This window comes from Pseudoliparis swirei, chromosome 6, assembly GCF_029220125.1.
Source record: "Pseudoliparis swirei isolate HS2019 ecotype Mariana Trench chromosome 6, NWPU_hadal_v1, whole genome shotgun sequence".
Taxonomy (NCBI): Eukaryota; Metazoa; Chordata; class Actinopteri; order Perciformes; family Liparidae; genus Pseudoliparis; species Pseudoliparis swirei.
In genome coordinates, this window is record NC_079393.1 from 16,459,528 (window position 1) to 16,480,296 (window position 20,769).

A 20,769-nucleotide genomic window follows, 5' to 3' on the forward strand; every position below is an offset into this window, starting at 1 on the left:
AAAAATTTTTAAAAAAATTGTTTTTTTTCTGAAAAAGGGGGTTTTTTTAAAAAATTTTTCCGGGAAACCCCCCCTTTTTGGCTTTTAAGTGGCTGTTGAAAAGATGGGAAGCTGTAATTGGTGTTTATTCTGCCTCAGAGGAGGGGTTTTTAAAACCATCAATCCTCGTCACATATAAATGTGGGAGCTAATACAGATGTTGTACACTTGGGTATTGTCCAGGTGAAACTGCTGTTAAACCATGGTGAAGCACTGGGGTGTCACCTCTTTAGTGGCACTAGCATTGCTAGCATGCTTAGCTGGGACAGAGGTAGAAGCTCAGGGCCAAGGGTTGTTGATGCCTTCCATAAAGTCTGCCACTCCAGCACAGACCAGTATATTACCCGGTATCCCCAGCCATTACCACGGCCATCACCACGGCCATCACCATCACGAGGGACATCACCATCACCACGGCCATCACCATCACGAGGGACATCACCATCACCACGGCCATCACCATCACGAGGGACATCACCATCACCACGGCCATCACCATCACGAGGGACATCACCATCACCACGGCCATCAGCATCACGAGAGACATCACCATCACCACGGCCATCACCATCACGAGGGACATCACCATCACCATAACCACCTCCATGTCCCCGGCTATCAACACAATCATGATCTTCACTTTGACCAGGCGCAGCAGAACCCAGCAGACTTACAGACACCATTCAAACCCATTTTCACAAACAGTCCTGCCCAGAGTTGTGATGTGTCTAAAAACACAAGAATCACATGTGGACCTTCTGGTATCTCTACTGAGCAATGTGATGCCATAAACTGCTGCTCTGATGGAGGACATTGCTATTATGGAAAGGCAGGTGAGTTTTGAAAAGAATGTCATGCTATATACCTTAATGGAGTACGCAAAAAAGATGTTCTACATATTTAACCTGTCAATGCTTGTTTTTATGCCATCAGTGACCGTTCAGTGCACCAAGGATGGCCAGTTCATTGTCGTAGTGGCGAGAGATGCCACTCTGCCCAACATTGACCTTGAGTCAATCTCACTGTTGAGCAAAGCTCAAGGCTGTACACATGTTGACTCTAATTCAGAGTTTGCCATCTATAACTTTGCTGTTACCTCATGTGGCACCGTTGTTTCAGTAAGACCTTGAGTTTCTCAACTTCTCCACCAGTTAAAAAAAGTTACATTTGTACCCCATTATGCCATTTTCTTTTACCTTTTGTAGGAGGAGCCTGGTGTTATAATCTATGAGAACAGAATGTTCTCCTCATATGAAGTGGAAACCGGGCGTCATGGAGTCATTACCAGAGACAGTCAGTATGAGTAGGTGATGCTTTTTTAAAGTAATTTTGTAATATCTAAATAACAAATCTGACCAAGCAACATAATGCCAGTCTTCTCTTTTCAGATTGCTCTTCCAGTGTCGGTACATCGGCACCACTGTTCAAACTGTGGTTGCAGAAGTATCACCGTTACTAGATCCTCCGATATCAGTTGCTGCTCTAGGACCCATCAGAGTAGAGCTGAGGTTGGGTAATGGACAGTGCATTTCAAAGGGTTGTAATGAAGGTAAGTGCATGTCGGCCTGGCCAAGCTGCTGTGTTTGTAGATGGCTGTCATGCTAACTGGTCCCTGCTCTCACAGAGGATGTGGCCTATGCTTCGTACTACACTGATGCCGACTACCCCGTGAGCAAAGTACTGAGGGACCCTGTGTACGTGGAGGTTCTACTCCTTGAGAAGACAGATCCCAAACTTGTCCTGACTCTTGGTCGCTGTTGGGCGACCACAAGCCCCAACCCTCACAGTCTGCCCCAGTGGGACATTCTGAGTGACGGGTAACTAAAACACCAATTTAACCCTGTCCTGTTTATGACAACATGATTAATCATTTTTGCCAGAGTTTAATCTTCTGCTTATTAGGAGTAGTGATAGAGAAATGAATGCTATGAAAACACTGACTTCCTTTTTTAATTGAATTACAGAGGAGTTGTCTTCATGCCGTTTTCTTTTCATCCAGGTGTCCATCCAGGAATGATAACTACATGTCTTCACTGGTTCCAACCGGTCCCTCCTCTGGTCTGCTCTTCCCCAGTCACTACAGACGTTTCCTTTTCAAAATGTTTACCTTTGTTGGCCAAACGTCATCAAAGTCGACCAAATCTCAACCGTTGAATGAACAGGTAAGAATGTAATCCACTGATGATAAACTGATTCAACAAATATGTTTGTATTGTTCTGCTTACATGGTTTTCTTTGTTCAGGTGTACATTCACTGCAGTACAGCTGTGTGCACTCCTGTAAGGGGATACTCCTGTGAACCAATATGCCATAGACAAAGTAAGAGATGAATTTATAATCTGCAGAATTTAAGGAGCAATATGGAATCAAATCTGACCCTGTTTGTTTGTCTGTTCATAGGGAGAGATGTCGTGGATGTGGCCCAGACAAGTTCTGAGCCAAAGGTTGTGGCTTCTGTAGGACCAGTGAGCATGAGTGCCTCTGTGGAGTAAACAGCAGTGTCGAACTCAAGAATTTGGCCGAGTTCATAAAGTAAAAGATTTGCATATTACATACTGTATATTGTAATGATTGGAAAAAGAATACAAAGTGTGCTGCAAGACGAATGAAATTGATCCCCAAAAATATTGTAGACACATTTGTAATAAAATATATTGGCTTTGATTTGCTATAAATACTTTGATAACTTGTTTGTGTAATAGTTATACCAAAAAAACTCAACAAACGTTTTTATACATAGATATCTCTATTTTCGTGACATTCACGTAAAGTACCTGGTTGAATAAAGGTACGGGTATTATTTTTCACTTATTTGCACAATAACTCGCGGATTGAAGAAAATAGATTTTCGTTTATCCACATTACATCAATTACAGCATAATAATTTGGTAACAAAAGAAAATATGTGCTGTAAAAAAATATATTTTCCCCTTCACACACTCAGAACTGACACTAATACGATTTTATCAATCAGGAGGTTACAACAGATTGAGGTATGATGGTAATAAACTATAAGAACGATGGTATTGATATCAATAAAATAGCATTTTCAACAAATTCATGCAAAATCAACTTTGCTGCAAGTATTTACAAAACATTACAGTATCATAATTGTTCCCTTTACCATTGAACAATTGCAAGTGTAATGGTAATTTTATATTGTTGTATTTTATAGTCTTATCCAATGGAACTGGTATACAAGCTGTATATTCTTAATGTTGCACCACCCACCATAACAAATTCCTTGAATGTGAAAACATACTTGGCAACAGAAGCTTCTGATTCCGATTCTGATATTAATGCCTGCATTGGGTGACTCGTGGCTTTTATTCTGATTGTGCCATAAACAAAACTAAAACTCCACTAACAGTAATAATTCATAGTTGCTCTGAAACAAAACAAATTACAACAAACGTTTCTATAGATAAAAAGAGAGATTGATATCTCTATTTTCGTGTCAAGCACATAAAGTGCCCAACCCTCGTGGAGCTATAAGAAACCAAAAGTACAGCTGCAGTGGACACATTTCATATAGTTTCATTTAATTAGAAATGCACAGGTTATTTCACCACAATATCTTAAATAAAACATTCTGCCTTCAAATCAAATCGGCGCCAAAAAAGATTCCTTTACTGAGGCACACATCAAGTTTTTCACAGTTATCCAGGAATATAAATCAACATAAACTGAATTCCTTTTACTAAACACTACATACCTTATGTCCTCGTCGATAGAGCAGTAAAACAAAACGTGAACCTCATTCTCAATTTCTCTGATCTCACACAGCAAAAAGACTGTAAAATGAACCCACCAGTCTCTAAAACTAATGAGAATGTTCCTGAGCTGTGGACATCGGGATCTTTGTCTTTTGTTTAAGTTATACTTCTGCACTAATGTAATTACCTTCGCATTGAAAATGCGGAAGGTTATGTTTTGATCGCCGTGTATTTATTTATTTATTTATTTATTTGTATGCGTGTTACTCGCATAACTAAAAAAGTATTAAACCGAATCACATGAAATTTGGTGGGATGATTGGTTATTATCCAGGGACCATTTGATTAGATTTTGGGATTGATCGGGTCAAAGGTCAAGGTCATGAAAAGGTCAAAATCCTCTTTTACCATAGCGGTCAATTTTATCCAATTGGCATGCAACTAATGCCAACATGTTCATAATTCAATGCCCAATCTTGTGGTATGCGCTCTACCGAGTGCCTGTTCTAGTTCTTTGAGACAATAGGTCCATAACTTTAGTTTACACCAGGGATGGTAATTCAAAATGTCCCATTGAAATATATGTTTAGTTAGTCTCTGATCAGACACCTCCACAAGTCTAGTCCAAAGTTAAAAGAAGTCAATGTGTAAACTTCAAAGAAGGATCGAATAGCTCTGTGATGCACACTGTTACAACATGTGTGGTCATGGAAACCCCAAACACTTGAAACATAGTCAGCCACAGGACTTACACAATAATTACATTACATTACATGTCATTTAATTAGAGGTGTGTATAAGTATGGCATTTCAGATTACCACATGTTTAACTTTGTTCAGTTCAGATCCCAGTGCTTTTCCCAACTGAGCGAGAAAATTGACCGATTCTCTAAATGGCATGTGCTCGCCAAGAGTAATGCCAAATGCCAGAGTGAAATAAATAATCACGCCCATCGGCCGTGGTTAGTGTATTTACATTGATTAATAAAATGTTCATCGAACGTAACGTATTAACTTGTTATATTTGTGTAATTTAAACACCAAACATTCCTACGTGGAAGAGTATATGTTGATAACAATGTAATACATAATGACAATTCAAAATAAAGAGACAGTTGGTTTATTCGTCCATGTGCTTCCATTTTACCTTCATTACTATTCATCACTCCACCATCGCCACGGTTACTCTCATACTCATTCGACATCACTCTGACAAAATCACATCATAATGTCGGCACTTTGATCTAAAAAAGTGATATAGCACTGAGCTGTGTGTGAACACTGTGGTCAGAGTTGTATATTTAGATAAGACATATTCATTTTTATGTGTACACACTTAACACTAATTCTGATTATATAAATAACAATATATTTATCGAGATAGTTTGCTGTTCCTGTAAAATGATAAATAGGGCCATTGGGTTTGTTATGGTAGATGAGTGGTGTGGAGGACCCAAACGCACGCAACACAGCAGCTTCAGAATTAAAGTCAGGATTTTATTGACCTGATGCACAAAACCAAAAAACTAGAAACAAACAAATCACATCACAGGGAAAACTGGAAGTCTCACTTCAGAGTCGGGAGGGCAACTCAACCGCTCTCTGCTGATCCGACGTCGGGAGGGCAACTCCACCGAGCCTGTGCGCTGCTCATGAAAAAAGGGATCACTTGACTGGTTTTACCAGAACAACCTGACAGCGTGCCAGAGAAAGACATGGTCCCTATAACCACTGCCGGTGATTACCAGAAACTCATCACAGCTGGTCCAACGGAAGCGGGCCTGGCAGTGGGCGGAAACCGGGGGTGGACACTGTAGACCAGGGGTCTCAAACTCAACTTACCTGGGGGCCGCTGAAGGTAGACTCTGGGTGAAGCTGGGCCGCATCAAGTATTCCACAAAAAAAGGGTTTCAAGTATTCAAAAAAAACCTGACAACTGATCCAATCTTCTCAATCTTTAATAATAAGTCAGAACGTGCAGAACATTAACGGTTCTTCAGAACATAGGCTTCAAGTATTAAAAAAAAACTGACAACTGATCCAATCTTCTCAATCTTTACTAATAAGTCAGAACGTGCAGAACATGAACGGTTCTTCAGAACATAAGCTTAACTTACTTCCTCCTACTCCTAACTTACTTCCTCCTACTCCTTGCTTAATTTGACATTTGTATTAAGGTTTTATTGTAAAGTAATATTGATTGTTTATTGCTTATTTAGGTTATATTTTGATATGTTAGTTGTTTCTTATGATAGTTGTAGTTTAGTTTAATATATTTAGTTTTAGGTTCACTGATTGGGTAACACTGGGCACCTGTGGTTATATGTAGAGGTGGATAGGCACAGGACCAGCATGCACCAGGGTGGCCAATGGTTTTTTACCATAGCACAGAGAGGAAATGTCAACATTTTGTTTGTTCTTTTTTGGGGTCTTTTTTTGTCTTTCTTTGTTTAAGAAATACATTCTCAGAATACTAACAGGCGGAAATGGACAGTACTTTCTTTTGCATGCGTCAACACCAAAACCCACGGTGCATCAGTGGCGGTTTGATTTATATTTTTGTTTGATTTCGGACAACAAATGGCCACTACACTATTTATCTGTTGAGATTCCACGAAGCACTGATATCAGGTTCAATGCCTGAGGTGGATATGTGTAACAAGCTCCTGTCACATTCCTATGGGTTTCCTCCCCCCAGCACCAAAGGATGAGCACATTCAGGGTATCTTTTGTAATATGCTTTATTTCTTAGCAGACTGAGCCTCTGCTCTCCTCTCTCGTGCCTCCACCTCTATCAAACCTCATATAGGCAAGAGGCACACATCAACTGATCCCTGTAGCTGAGGCCAATTAGGTCTCATCCCAGCACCTGTTCCCGGAGCCACTCCCTAATTCCACTCCGCAGCTGAGCCTAACCACGACCCAGCCACCACAATATACAAAGGACAGCTGAAAGGTGATCGAGAGTGATGTCTGTATTTGTTCAATTTTATCAAAGAGATTGTTTATTCACATGTCTTCTGAACCAAAAAGAAGCATTGTTGTGTTTCTTTGTGTATTTCGTCTTGTAATGGCAATTCAAATTGTATCCTTAAACACTGCGTCCTGTTCTGCTCAAATTCATCTATTTGATATTTTTTGATGGCTGACGGCTACCTTGTCCCGTAAGTTAAGCTCGCCAACACATTGCAATGATGCTGCTGCCGGCACACATTCACCAACATACTATGTACATTAAGACAAAAAACAGCAGCATTCACCTTCAAAATGAAAGCAAAGCCAATTTATTTACGTTTTATTCCTAATTTCCCATTGACCAGGCCGGTCGGCAACAGCCAAAAGGCCGGCTTTGGCCCGGGCCGTACAGTGGCCATTTGTATCTGTTACCTCCCAAGCTACAATAATTCTATAATACTGTATGTACCGGTACGTATTATATTATACATCTAGAAAAGTCTTCCAAGATTAAAAGATGTATTTTGGCTCTTATTAACCTTTAAAGCATGTTTGTCTTCCAGTAGATTAAGAGTGTATCTGTTTGGGAAACTGTAACATGTTTATGTTTAAAATTGTTTAGAATTGATTTTTAAAAAGTGATAAGGCACGTATTATGACAAACTTTGTTCCAGATCCAGAAAAAAGATCAATATGTTTGCTATTGTGAACAAGCAAAATATACATTTGGGGACAAAAAACTCTTGAGGTCACAAAGACCTTTAACAAAAGGTGACCTGATCTAATAGGACACGTGTCTGATGTTGTGAAGTTGCCAAACCAAATCCTGACCCTGAATAACATTGAAAAACATGACATAATACCCGCTTGAAGCTTTTAAGTGGCTGTTGAAAAGATGGGAAGCTGTAATTGGTGTTTATTCTGCCTCAGAGGAGGGGTTTTTAAAACCATCAATCCTCGTCACATATAAATGTGGGAGCTAATACAGATGTTGTACACTTGGGTATTGTCCAGGTGAAACTGCTGTTAAACCATGGTGAAGCACTGGGGTGTCACCTCTTTAGTGGCACTAGCATTGCTAGCATGCTTAGCTGGGACAGAGGTAGAAGCTCAGGGCCAAGGGTTGTTGATGCCTTCCATAAAGTCTGCCACTCCAGCACAGACCAGTATATTACCCGGTAGCCCCAGCCATTACCCCGGTTATGACCACGGCCATCACCACGGCCATCACCATCACGAGGGACATCACCATCACCACGGCCATCACCATCACGAGGGACATCACCATCACCACGGCCATCACCATCACGCGAGACATCACCATCAACACGGCCATCACCATCACGCGAGACATCACCATCACCACGGCCATCACCATCACGAGGGACATCACCATCACCATAACCACCTCCATGTCCCCGGCTTTCAACACAATCATGATCTTCACTTTGACCAGGCGCAGCAGAACCCAGCAGACTTACAGACACCATTCAAACCCATTTTCACAAACAGTCCTGCCCAGAGTTGTGATGTGTCTAAAAACACAAGAATCACATGTGGACCTTCTGGTATCTCTACTGAGCAATGTGATGCCATAAACTGCTGCTCTGATGGAGGACATTGCTATTATGGAAAGGCAGGTGAGTTTTGAAAAGAATGTCATGCTATATACCTTAATGGAGTACGCAAAAGATGTTCTACATATTTAACCTGTCAATGCTTGTTTTATGCCATCAGTGACCGTTCAGTGCACCAAGGATGGCCAGTTCATTGTCGTAGTGGCGAGAGATGCCACTCTGCCCAACATTGACCTTGAGTCAATCTCACTGTTGAGCAAAGCTCAAGGCTGTACACATGTTGACTCTAATTCAGAGTTTGCCATCTATAACTTTGCTGTTACCTCATGTGGCACCGTTGTTTCGGTAAGACCTTGAGTTTCTCAACTTCTCCACCAGTTAAAAAAAGTTACATTTGTACCCCATTATGCCATTTTCTTTTACCTTTTGTAGGAGGAGCCTGGTGTTATAATCTACGAGAACAGAATGTTCTCCTCATATGAAGTGGAAACCGGGCGTCATGGAGTCATTACCAGAGACAGTCAGTATGAGTAGGTGATGCTTTTTTAAAGTAATTTTGTAATATCTAAATAACAAATCTGACCAAGCAACATAATGCCAGTCTTCTCTTTTCAGATTGCTCTTCCAGTGTCGGTACATCGGCACCACTGTTCAAACTGTGGTTGCAGAAGTATCACCGTTACTAGATCCTCCGATATCAGTTGCTGCTCTAGGACCCATCAGAGTAGAGCTGAGGTTGGGTAATGGACAGTGCATTTCAAAGGGTTGTAATGAAGGTAAGTGCATGTCGGCCTGGCCAAGCTGCTGTGTTTGTAGATGGCTGTCATGCTAACTGGTCCCTGCTCTCACAGAGGATGTGGCCTATGCTTCGTACTACACTGATGCCGACTATCCCGTGAGCAAAGTACTGAGGGACCCTGTGTACGTGGAGGTTCTACTCCTTGAGAAGACAGATCCCAACCTTGTCCTGACTCTTGGTCGCTGTTGGGCGACCACAAGCCCCAACCCTCACAGTCTGCCCCAGTGGGACATTCTGAGTGACGGGTAACTAAAACACCAATTTAACCCTGTCCTGTTTATGACAACATGATTAATCATTTTTGCCAGAGTTTAAACTTCTGCTTATTAGGAGTAGTGATAGAGAAATGAATGCTATGAAAACACTGACTTCCTTTTTTAATTGAATTACAGAGGAGTTGTCTTCATGCCGTTTTCTTTTCATCCAGGTGTCCATCCAGGAATGATAACTACATGTCTTCACTGGTTCCAGTCGGTCCCTCCTCTGGTCTGCTCTTCCCCAGTCACTACAGACGTTTCCTTTTCAAAATGTTTACCTTTGTTGGCCAAACGTCATCAAAGTCGACCAAATCTCAACCGTTGAATGAACAGGTAAGAATGTAATCCACTGATGATAAACTGATTCAACAAATATGTTTGTATTGTTCTGCTTACATGGTTTTCTTTGTTCAGGTGTACATTCACTGCAGTACAGCTGTGTGCACTCCTGTAAGGGGATACTCCTGTGAACCAATATGCCATAGACAAAGTAAGAGATGAATTTATAATCTGCAGAATTTAAGGAGCAATATGGAATCAAATCTGACCCTGTTTGTTTGTCTGTTCATAGGGAGAGATGTCGTGGATGTGGCCCAGACAAGTTCTGAGCCAAAGGTTGTGGCTTCTGTAGGACCAGTGAGCATGAGTGCCTCTGTGGAGTAAACAGCAGTGTCGAACTCAAGAATTTGGCCGAGTTCATAAAGTAAAAGATTTGCATATTACATACTGTATATTGTAATGATTGGAAAAAGAATACAAAGTGTGCTGCAAGACGAATGAAATTGATCCCCAAAAATATTGTAGACACATTTGTAATAAAATATATTGGCTTTGATTTGCTATAAATACTTTGATAACTTGTTTGTGTAATAGTTATACCAAAAAAACTCAACAAACGTTTTTATACATAGATATCTCTATTTTCGTGACATTCACGTAAAGTACCTGGTTGAATAAAGGTACGGGTATTATTTTTCACTTATTTGCACAATAACTCATGGATTGAAGAAAATAGATTTTCGTTTATCCACATTACATCAATTACAGCATAATAATTTGGTAACAAAAGAAAATATGTGCTGTAAAAAAATATATTTTCCCCTTCACACACTCAGAACTGACACTAATACGATTTTATCAATCAGGAGGTTACAACAGATTGAGGTATGATGGTAATAAACTATAAGAACGATGGTATTGATATCAATAAAATAGCATTTTCAACAAATTCATGCAAAATCAACTTTGCTGCAAGTATTTACAAAACATTACAGTATCATAATTGTTCCCTTTACCATTGAACAATTGCAAGTGTAATGGTAATTTTATATTGTTGTATTTTATAGTCTTATCCAATGGAACTGGTATACAAGCTGTATATTCTTAATGTTGCACCACCCACCATAACAAATTCCTTGAATGTGAAAACATACTTGGCAACAGAAGCTTCTGATTCCGATTCTGATATTAATGCCTGCATTGGGTGACTCGTGGCTTTTATTCTGATTGTGCCATAAACAAAACTAAAAACTCCACTAACAGTAATAATTCATAGTTGCTCTGAAACAAAACAAATTACAACAAACGTTTCTATAGATAAAAAGAGAGATTGATATCTCTATTTTCGTGTCAAGCACATAAAGTGCCCAACCCTCGTGGAGCTATAAGAAACCAAAAGTACAGCTGCAGTGGACACATTTCATATAGTTTCATTTAATTAGAAATGCACAGGTTATTTCACCACAATATCTTAAATAAAACATTCTGCCTTCAAATCAAATCGGCGCCAAAAAAGATTCCTTTACTGAGGCACACATCAAGTTTTTCACAGTTATCCAGGAATATAAATCAACATAAACTGAATTCCTTTTACTAAACACTACATACCTTATGTCCTCGTCGATAGAGCAGTAAAACAAAACGTGAACCTCATTCTCAATTTCTCTGATCTCACACAGCAAAAAGACTGTAAAATGAACCCACCAGTCTCTAAAACTAATGAGAATGTTCCTGAGCTGTGGACATCGGGATCTTTGTCTTTTGTTTAAGTTATACTTCTGCACTAATGTAATTACCTTCGCATTGAAAATGCGGAAGGTTATGTTTTGATCGCCGTGTATTTATTTATTTATTTATTTATTTGTATGCGTGTTACTCGCATAACTAAAAAAGTATTAAACCGAATCACATGAAATTTGGTGGGATGATTGGTTATTATCCAGGGACCATTTGATTAGATTTTGGGATTGATCGGGTCAAAGGTCAAGGTCATGAAAAGGTCAAAATCCTCTTTTTACCATAGCGCGGTCAATTTTTATCCAATTGGCATGCAACTAATGCCAACATGTTCATAATTCAATGCCCAATCTTGTGGTATGCGCTCTACCGAGTGCCCGTTCTAGTTCTTTGAGACAATAGGTCCGCAACTTTAGTTTACACCAGGGATGGTAATTCAAAATGTCCCATTGAAATATATGTTTAGTTAGTCTCTGATCAGACACCTCCACAAGTCTAGTCCAAAGTTAAAAAGAAGTCAATGTGTAAACTTCAAAGAAGGATCGAATAGCTCTGTGATGCACACTGTTACAACATGTGTGGTCATGGAAACCCCAAACACTTGAAACATAGTCAGCCACAGGACTTACACAATAATTACATTACATTACATGTCATTTAATTAGAGGTGTGTATAAGTATGGCATTTCAGATTACCACATGTTTAACTTTGTTCAGTTCAGATCCCAGTGCTTTTCCCAACTGAGCGAGAAAATTGACCGATTCTCTAAATGGCATGTGCTCGTCAAGAGTAATGCCAAATGCCAGAGTGAAATAAATAATCACGCCCATCGGCCGTGGTTAGTGTATTTACATTGATTAATAAAATGTTCATCGAACGTAACGTATTAACTTGTTATATTTGTGTAATTTAAACACCAAACATTCCTACGTGGAAGAGTATATGTTGATAACAATGTAATACATAATGACAATTCAAAAATAAAGAGACAGTTGGTTTATTCGTCCATGTGCTTCCCATTTTTACCTTCATTACTATTCATCACTCCACCATCGTCACGGTTACTCTCATACTCATTCGACATCACTCTGACAAAATCACATCATAATGTCGGCACTTTGATCTAAAAAAGTGATATAGCACTGAGCTGTGTGTGAACACTGTGGTCAGAGTTGTATATTTAGATAAGACATATTCATTTTTATGTGTACACACTTAACACTAATTCTGATTATATAAATAACAATATATTTATCGAGATAGTTTGCTGTTCCTGTAAAAATGATAAATAGGGCCATTGGGTTTGTTATGGTAGATGAGTGGTGTGGAGGACCCAAACGCACGCAACACAGCAGCTTCAGAATTAAAGTCAGGATTTTATTGACCTGATGCACAAAACCAAAAAACTAGAAACAAACAAATCACATCACAGGGAAAACTGGAAGTCTCACTTCAGAGTCGGGAGGGCAACTCAACCGCTCTCTGCTGATCCGACGTCGGGAGGGCAACTCCACCGAGCCTGTGCGCTGCTCATGAAAAAAGGGATCACTTGACTGGTTTTACCAGAACAACCTGACAGCGTGCCAGAGAAAGACATGGTCCCTATAACCACTGCCGGTGATTACCAGAAACTCATCACAGCTGGTCCAACGGAAGCGGGCCTGGCAGTGGGCGGAAACCGGGGGTGGACACTGTAGACCAGGGGTCTCAAACTCAACTTACCTGGGGCCGCTGAAGGTAGACTCTGGGTGAAGCTGGGCGCATCAAGTATTCCACAAAAAAAGGGTTTCAAGTATTCAAAAAAAACCTGACAACTGATCCAATCTTCTCAATCTTTAATAATAAGTCAGAACGTGCAGAACATTAACGGTTCTTCAGAACATAGGCTTCAAGTATTAAAAAAAAACTGACAACTGATCCAATCTTCTCAATCTTTACTAATAAGTCAGAACGTGCAGAACATGAACGGTTCTTCAGAACATAAGCTTAACTTACTTCCTCCTACTCCTTGCTGCCAGACACAGCTGATCCACATTTGGCTTGAGGGAGGAAGCAACTGAGACCCTCAGTATGGCTTTAAGATGGTCATCTTTAAGTTTGGACCTGAACTTTGACTTATTAAAGTTCATTGTGGAGAAGAGCTTTTCACACAGATAGGTGCTGCCAAAAAGGCACATGATCCGCTTAAACATCCTGGAAAGCTCAGGGAAGGTGGGGGGCAATTCTCTCAAAAATTGTCCAAGCTTGTCTGTTTTTCCACTCACCTCTCTGAACTTGGCTTTGAGTTCAGAATTGCACTGCAGGTCAATTATCTCCATCTGAAGCACAGGGGGGGCATCTTCCACATCGAAAGAGAAGGGGTCAGCAAAAATTTGAAAAGTGGCTCTGTGTGTCTTGAAGTCTGCAAACCTGTTGTCAAATTCATCCTGTAGCTTTCCAATGGTATCAGCATACTTCATACCACTGAATGTTGTGCCTGAATCCATGAGTGCCTTGCATGCTGGGAAATGGCAGAGGTTTGTCTGGGAAAGCTGGGCTTTCCATAATGCAATTTTTGTGGAGAATGCTCTGACATTGTCATATGCAGCACTTACAAGCTGGCCCTGGCCTTGTAACTTCTTATTAAGTACATTCAGCTCCTGTGTGATGTCAACCAGAAAAGCTAAGTCCATTAGCCATTTGGGATCACTTAGTACAGGAACAGTCATCCCATCCTTCTCCATGAAGGCTTTCACTTCTGCTCTCAACTCAAAAACCTCTTCAATACCTTCCCCTACTAAGCCAACGTACCTCGGTGAAGTAGAGCACGTCCTCATATGCTGAATCTATTTCCTCCAAAAAAGCGCGAAACTGCCGGTGCTTTATACCCCTGGATCTGATATGGTTGATGAATTTCACAACGTCAAACATCACATTGTCAAACTTCAGGCATTTGCTGCAAAGGGCCTGCTGGTGGATAATGCAGTGCAGAGTAATGGTCTCTTCCACACCCTCCTCTTCCAGTTTTTTTTAAACAAGTGCCACCAGTCCATTTTTCCTCCCTGTCATTGATGGCGCTCCGTCAGTTGTTATTCCAGCAAAACGCTTCCATAGTAAGCCGGCATCCACAATGGAATCACACAGCTGGCGGAATATTTCCTGACCGGTGGCCTGGCCATGCATTGGAATCATTGTGAGCAACTCCTCCGTCACTTCAAAATTATCATCAACACCACGGACATATATTGCGAGCTGCGCAGTGTCAGTGACGTCTGTGCTCTCATCAAGAGCGAGTGAGAATGAATGGAAATGTTTAGCTTTCTCACGCAGTTGATCGTAAATGTTTCCTGACATGTCAGAAATGCGCTCTGCCACTGTGTTGGCTGAAATGCTAATATTACTAAACTGTCCCTTTTTTTCCGGGCAGACTATACTTGCAGCCTGTAACATGCACTGTTTGATGAACTCGCCGTCTTTGAATGGCTTTCCTGCCTTAGCGATCATCTCACTCACCACGTAACTAGCTTTGACAGCCGCATCACTCTCTTTGCTTGCTTTCTTGAAAAAATCTTGTTGCCTCAGTAGACATGTTTTAAATCTGGCGACCCGGACGGTCCTCTCGCTCATCTCCCAGGTATTTTGCATACTCCTCAGCATGTTTAGTTGAGTAATGCCGTCTGATATTATACTCCTTGTTCACCGCAATTTTATCCGTGCATAATAGACACGTTGGGATGCCCCTGTGCTCAACAAAAAAATATTCCGTCTCCCACTTTTCCTGAAATTGTCTGTGCTCATCGCCAACTTTTCTCTTCACAGCAGGTTTAGAAAAAGACATGACTGGGGCAACTCTGTATCACAAAAATTACGTTCCCCCAGACCTAAAATGCAATTTGCAGTTACGTTTGACTGAAACGTATTTCTCTCCAAATTACGTTTGACTGAAACGTATTTCTCTCCAGATTACGTTTGTATTTGACGTATTATAATCAGTGTTGGGAGTAACGCGTTACTGTAATTCCACTACTTTTAGCGGTAACGAGCGTGTAACGAAGTATTTTTTAAATCAACTAACGCAGTTACAGTTACTGAAATTTAAATGAGTTCGTTACTCGCGTTACTCTCTTTTGTGAAAAATGAACACTTGCAGACAAGAAGACAAGCTAGGCTACTTTAGCTGCTTCTGATCTGACATCGCAGGACCTTGGTGGCGCAATGATATTGTAACGTCTCGGACGTTATGGACTGATGACACGGAGACGGGACGACGTTATTATTCCTCCCTTTATTGGGCATCCACCAACACAGACAGCGTGCTCCTCTCAGCTCAGCAGCTCGAACGTCATCAACAACAACGGTTCCCGTCAACCACCCGTAACTTCCGTTTTCCGACAGGTTAACCCCGCCTCCCCTCTACTCCGCCAATCACAGGCACGCCTCCTCTCCTCCGCCAATCACAGGCACGCCTCGACCAGCACGCACGGTGCCACACTGTGATTGACAGCCACTTCCAGTGTTGCCAGGTCCGCGGTTTTGCCGCTGGTTGAATTTTGTGTCCGCTGGTTCGGTAGACCTATTTTGCATGCAAATTACATGAATATCTTTAAATAAAAATCCATATTTTAAATGAAATAATTTATTTATACCCAAATCCTATCAAACTGACTCCAGATCAGCACGTACACGCCTCACTAGCACCCCACCCTCAATTATATGCAGCACCTCAAGGCACCTTTGTTTTCTCTTTTAATTAGTGTTAATACTGTAGGCCAATCACTTTTATTTCATTGGGCCTAATGTGGTAAAAAAAAACACTGTTAAATCACTGAGACAGTTATTTTGTATTAAGTTAACTAAAAAAGGGACTTTTGTACTCCTGCTTGATTTGAAGGCCTGTTGCCTTGTTGATTGCAATAAATAGGTCTACAACATATGTTTATTGTGTTTGACTGTTCAGTACTGTTCATGACATTAAAAAAGCAGACATAAAAGTAACTTAAATGTTACTTTCCCGAGTAACTAATTACTTTTGATATACAGTAACTAGTAAAGTAATTCAATTACTTTTAAAAGAAGTAACTAGTAACTATAACTAATTACTAATTTTCAGTAACTTGCCCAACACTGATTATAATAACAAATACGTCTCTGATCAACGTATCTTTGCCGTTTGTTATCTCTCTTTTCTACAATGCTGTTATGAATTGTAAAAAGCGTCCTCTAGTCTTATTTATTATTATGTTATATATGTTGTTTCGCCTGCGTATTCTGACAGCAATAAGCGTTGTCGGATCATATGAATTGGCGTGAAGACTTGCTGCTGGTGACTCTCCTTTATTTTCTTTTTTTAGGTGACAATACATTAATTAAAACTCGTAAACTATCACCACCTCATCACCACCTTAACAGAGTCAGTCCCATACGGGTCAAATCAACTATTAAACTTGTTATAAAATGCGCATCTGTCCGTAATCTATACCATAAAGTTCGCATTTTAACCTAAAAAATGTGCGCTTCCTTGTTACCTTTCAAAATAAAAGTCCGATTTGTCTGTTAAGCGGAAGTAGTATAAAACGTCTATATTTATTCAAACAATACAATATAAAAGGCATACATCAAAATCAATAAGGAAAATGCTGAACAGTCAAACAACTCAAAACAATAAACCCTTCATGGGGTTATTTACAGGGTGTTTACTTCTCATCAAACAAAAGAGCAGGTATCTGGAAAAATCTGGGAAATAATTTGGGAATTGTTAATAAAACATGATTTACCCTTCAACTTCCACTGATATGCATGCAAACTAATACATCGCTTCACACACACACACACACACACACACACACTGACAGAAACACATAGACACTCACATACGTACACACACACACACAGGCAGAGACACACATACTCACACACACAGACACACACTCTCATACGCACACACTCTTACACACGCACACACACACAGACAGACACACACTCACACACACACACAGAATGACAGACACACACAGACACACTCTCACACACAGACACACACTCAGACACTCATATACATACAAACACAGGCAGAATCACACACACGCACACACACACCCACACACACACAAATACACATGCACACACACGCATACTCTGCAGACTGACCTTTGACCTCCCAATTGTCTCTCAGATATAACCCTTCTGCTATATATTAAATATATTATATTTACCTAACTATAAGACTTTGAGGTCGTGGGGGGAATCCCCTCCAAAAGATTCACAAGAGAAAATTGTCACCGTGCCAATAACCCTTGTACGATCCTTAAAACCAGTCTTTTAGTTAATTTTGCACACTTTCAATCAGCTTAAAGATCTGGATTCTTTTCAGATTAAAAGAGGGGCCTCTGAATATGAATACCCTACAGTTTTGGACTGATAGCTCTGAGCTAAGGGCCCCAAAAACAGGTCCAAAGGGTCAAATTGGGTAAACATGTCAGAGCTTAGCTTTCTTTTCCAGGTTGTAGCCACTCCCAAATGGGGTAGAATACAATTGAAATTGTTCATATAGTACAAACATTTGAGGAGTTGTTAACCTTTGAAGGAAGGAATTTTGTTTTTTCCGGGTTTTTAAACCCTTCCCAAGCAGGGATGCTAAGTGCTATATGTGGCCAGCCTACATGGTTGGGACCCATTTGGGAGGGGCTACAACCTGCAAAAGAAAGCTAAGCTCTGACATGTTTAGAAAAAAAGCTAAAATCAGCCCAAACTCACAACAGGGTCTCAGATTTGTTAAACCACACACCCTCTTCAAGTCCTGGATTTCAGACAGCCAATTAACTCTTGTGGGTGTTTCGGAGGAAATTTCACCCCATCACCTCATTGTAGGCTCTGTCCTGAGTGTCTGTGTTCAATTTGGGATTTCCAGGACTAATATTTAGGAGATTATGGCCATTTTTGCACTTGTCAAAAAATATGCAAATTTAAGAGAATAAGGCCCAATTTGACCCTTTAGACCTGTTTTTGGGGCCCTTAGCTCAGTGCTATCGGTCCAAAACTGTAGGGTATATCATATTCAGATGCCCTTCTTTGAATCTGAAAAGAATCCAGATCTTTAAGTTGATTGAAAGTGTGCAAAATTAACTAAAAGACTGGTTTTAAGGATCGTACAAGGGTTATTGGCACGGTGACAATTTTCTCTTGTGAATCTTTTGGAGGGGATTCCCCTCATGACCTCAAAGTCTTATATTTAGGTAAATATAATATATTTAATATATAGCAGAAGGGTTATATCTGAGAGACAATTGGGAGGTCAAAGGTCAGTCTGCGGAGTATGCGTGTGTGTGCGTGTATTGTGTGTGTGTGGTGTGTGTGTGATTCTGCCTGTGTTTGTATGTATGTGAGTGTCTGTATGTGTGTGTCTGAGTGTGTGTCTGTGTGTGAGAGTGTGTCTGTGTGTGTCTGTCATTCTGTGTGTGTGTGTGTGTGTCTGTGTGTGTCTGTCATTCTGTGTGTGTGAGTGTGTGTCTGTCTGTGTGTGTGTGTGTAAGTGTGTGCGTATGAGAGTGTGTGTCTGTGTGTGTGAGTATGTGTGTGTCTCTGCCTGTGTGTGTGTGTGTGTACGTATGTGAGTGTCTATGTGTTTCTGTCAGTGTGTGTGTGTGTGTGTGTGTGTGTGTGTGTGTGTGTGAAGCGATGTATTAGTCTGCATGCATATCAGTGGAAGTTGAAGGGTAAATCATGTTTTATTAACAATTCCCAAATTATTTCCCAGATTTTTCCAGATACCTGCTCTTTTTGTTTGATGAGAAGTAAACACGCCCTGTAAATAACCCCATGAAGGGTTTATTGTTTTGAGTTGTTTGACTGTTCAGCATTTTCCTTATTGATTTTGATGTATGCCTTTTATATTGTATTGTTTGAATAAACATAGACGTTTTATACTACTTCCGCTTAACAGACAAATCGGACTTTTATTTTGAAAGGTAACAAGGAAGCGCACTTTTTTTAGGTTAAAATGCGAACTTTATGGTATAGATTACGGACAGATGCGCATTTTATAACAAGTTTAATAGTTGATTTGACCCGTATGGGACTGACTCTGTTAAGGTGGTGATGAGGTGGTGATAGTTTACGAGTTTTAATTAATGTATTGTCACCTAAAAAAAGAAAATAAAGGAGAGTCACCAGCAGTAAGTCTTCACGCCAATTCATATGATCCGACAACGCTTATTGCTGTCAGAATACGCAGGCGAAACAACATATATAACATAATAATAAATAAGACTAGAGGACGCTTTTTACAATTCATAACAGCATTGTAGAAAAGAGAGATAACAAACGGCAAAGATACGTTGATCAGAGACGTATTTGTTATTATAATACGTCAAATACAAACGTAATCTGGAGAGAAATACGTTTCAGTCAAACGTAATTTGGAGAGAAATACGTTTCAGTCAAACGTAACTGCAAATTGCATTTTAGGTCTGGGGGAACGTAATTTTTGTGATACAGGGTTGGACTGGGGCTGGGTGAAAAAAACCGTATAGCACTGGGTGACAGGATATATTTCCCCTCCACTCGGTGACAGTCCCGAAATATGTTACAAGTGACCAATTGCTAATTCGCGTTGTTGTCACGAGCCTGAGCTATGGTAGCCCACAAAAAATAGAAAACGCCCAGATGCATGTGAGAAAAAAACGCGCGGGCCGCACTAACACCAAGCTTTGATTTCAGGCAGGGGGCCACAAAATATCGTTCCGCGGGCCGCAATTGGCCCGTGGGCCGCGAGTCTGAGACCCCTGCTGTAGACAGACAACACAACACAGACAGAAGGGAAACAAGACAGGGAATCACACACTAGGAGCAGACAGGAACCCTAACAGGGTTCCCCGGTTGGTCACTAACACATTTACATCAGCAGGTCATGACCTTCCTTCGTAGCTCACATGTACTTCGTTTCAAAGCCATCTGCACATGTCTAGATTAGCAAAGAAAAACAATCTTTAGTATTTTCTAATTTTCTTATCCATCTTCTATGCACTTCTCGTCTGACCTCTCTGAAACTCCCATGTCTAAACCTCATCTCATTTTATATGTTGATGGGTCCGCATAACGTGATCCATCCGCAGTTACTAATCGTGTTGGTTTTGCCAACCTTGTGTCTGGTTCTCTTCCTCACCATTTCTCTATACAGGAAGCCCAATAGGTCGCTGTAACAGAAGCATGTAAAGCCACAGACGGTAAAACAGTCACCATTTATAGTAGCCATTTGGTGTTGTTTGTGATTATGCGTCACCTGTGCAATGCACAATGTAGGCAGATCAGTTAAAGTCTCCTAACAGGCAGCAGACCCATCTCAACAAGACACTTTTGAACATATGATGATGGATTTCATTGAGCCAACACTATCGGTAGGTAAAAAGGTTCCAGACTTACTCACTGACTCAGG

General features: G+C 40.5%; 1 protein-coding gene and 1 pseudogene across 1 annotated transcript; both read left to right on the forward strand.

Moving 5' to 3' along the window:
* Positions 1 to 200: 200 nt before the first annotated feature.
* Positions 201 to 2,703, forward strand: LOC130195854 (zona pellucida sperm-binding protein 4-like). The gene is made up of 8 exons (XM_056417585.1): positions 201 to 872; positions 973 to 1,157; positions 1,245 to 1,342; positions 1,428 to 1,588; positions 1,664 to 1,856; positions 2,039 to 2,201; positions 2,283 to 2,358; positions 2,440 to 2,703. Exons 1-8 carry the CDS (start codon positions 242 to 244, stop codon positions 2,529 to 2,531), a joined length of 1,599 nt encoding a protein of 532 aa, XP_056273560.1. The 5' UTR covers positions 201 to 241; the 3' UTR covers positions 2,532 to 2,703.
* Positions 2,704 to 7,818: 5,115 nt separating this feature from the next.
* Positions 7,819 to 10,178, forward strand: LOC130195744 (zona pellucida sperm-binding protein 4-like; annotated as a pseudogene).
* Positions 10,179 to 20,769: the final 10,591 nt, after the last annotated feature.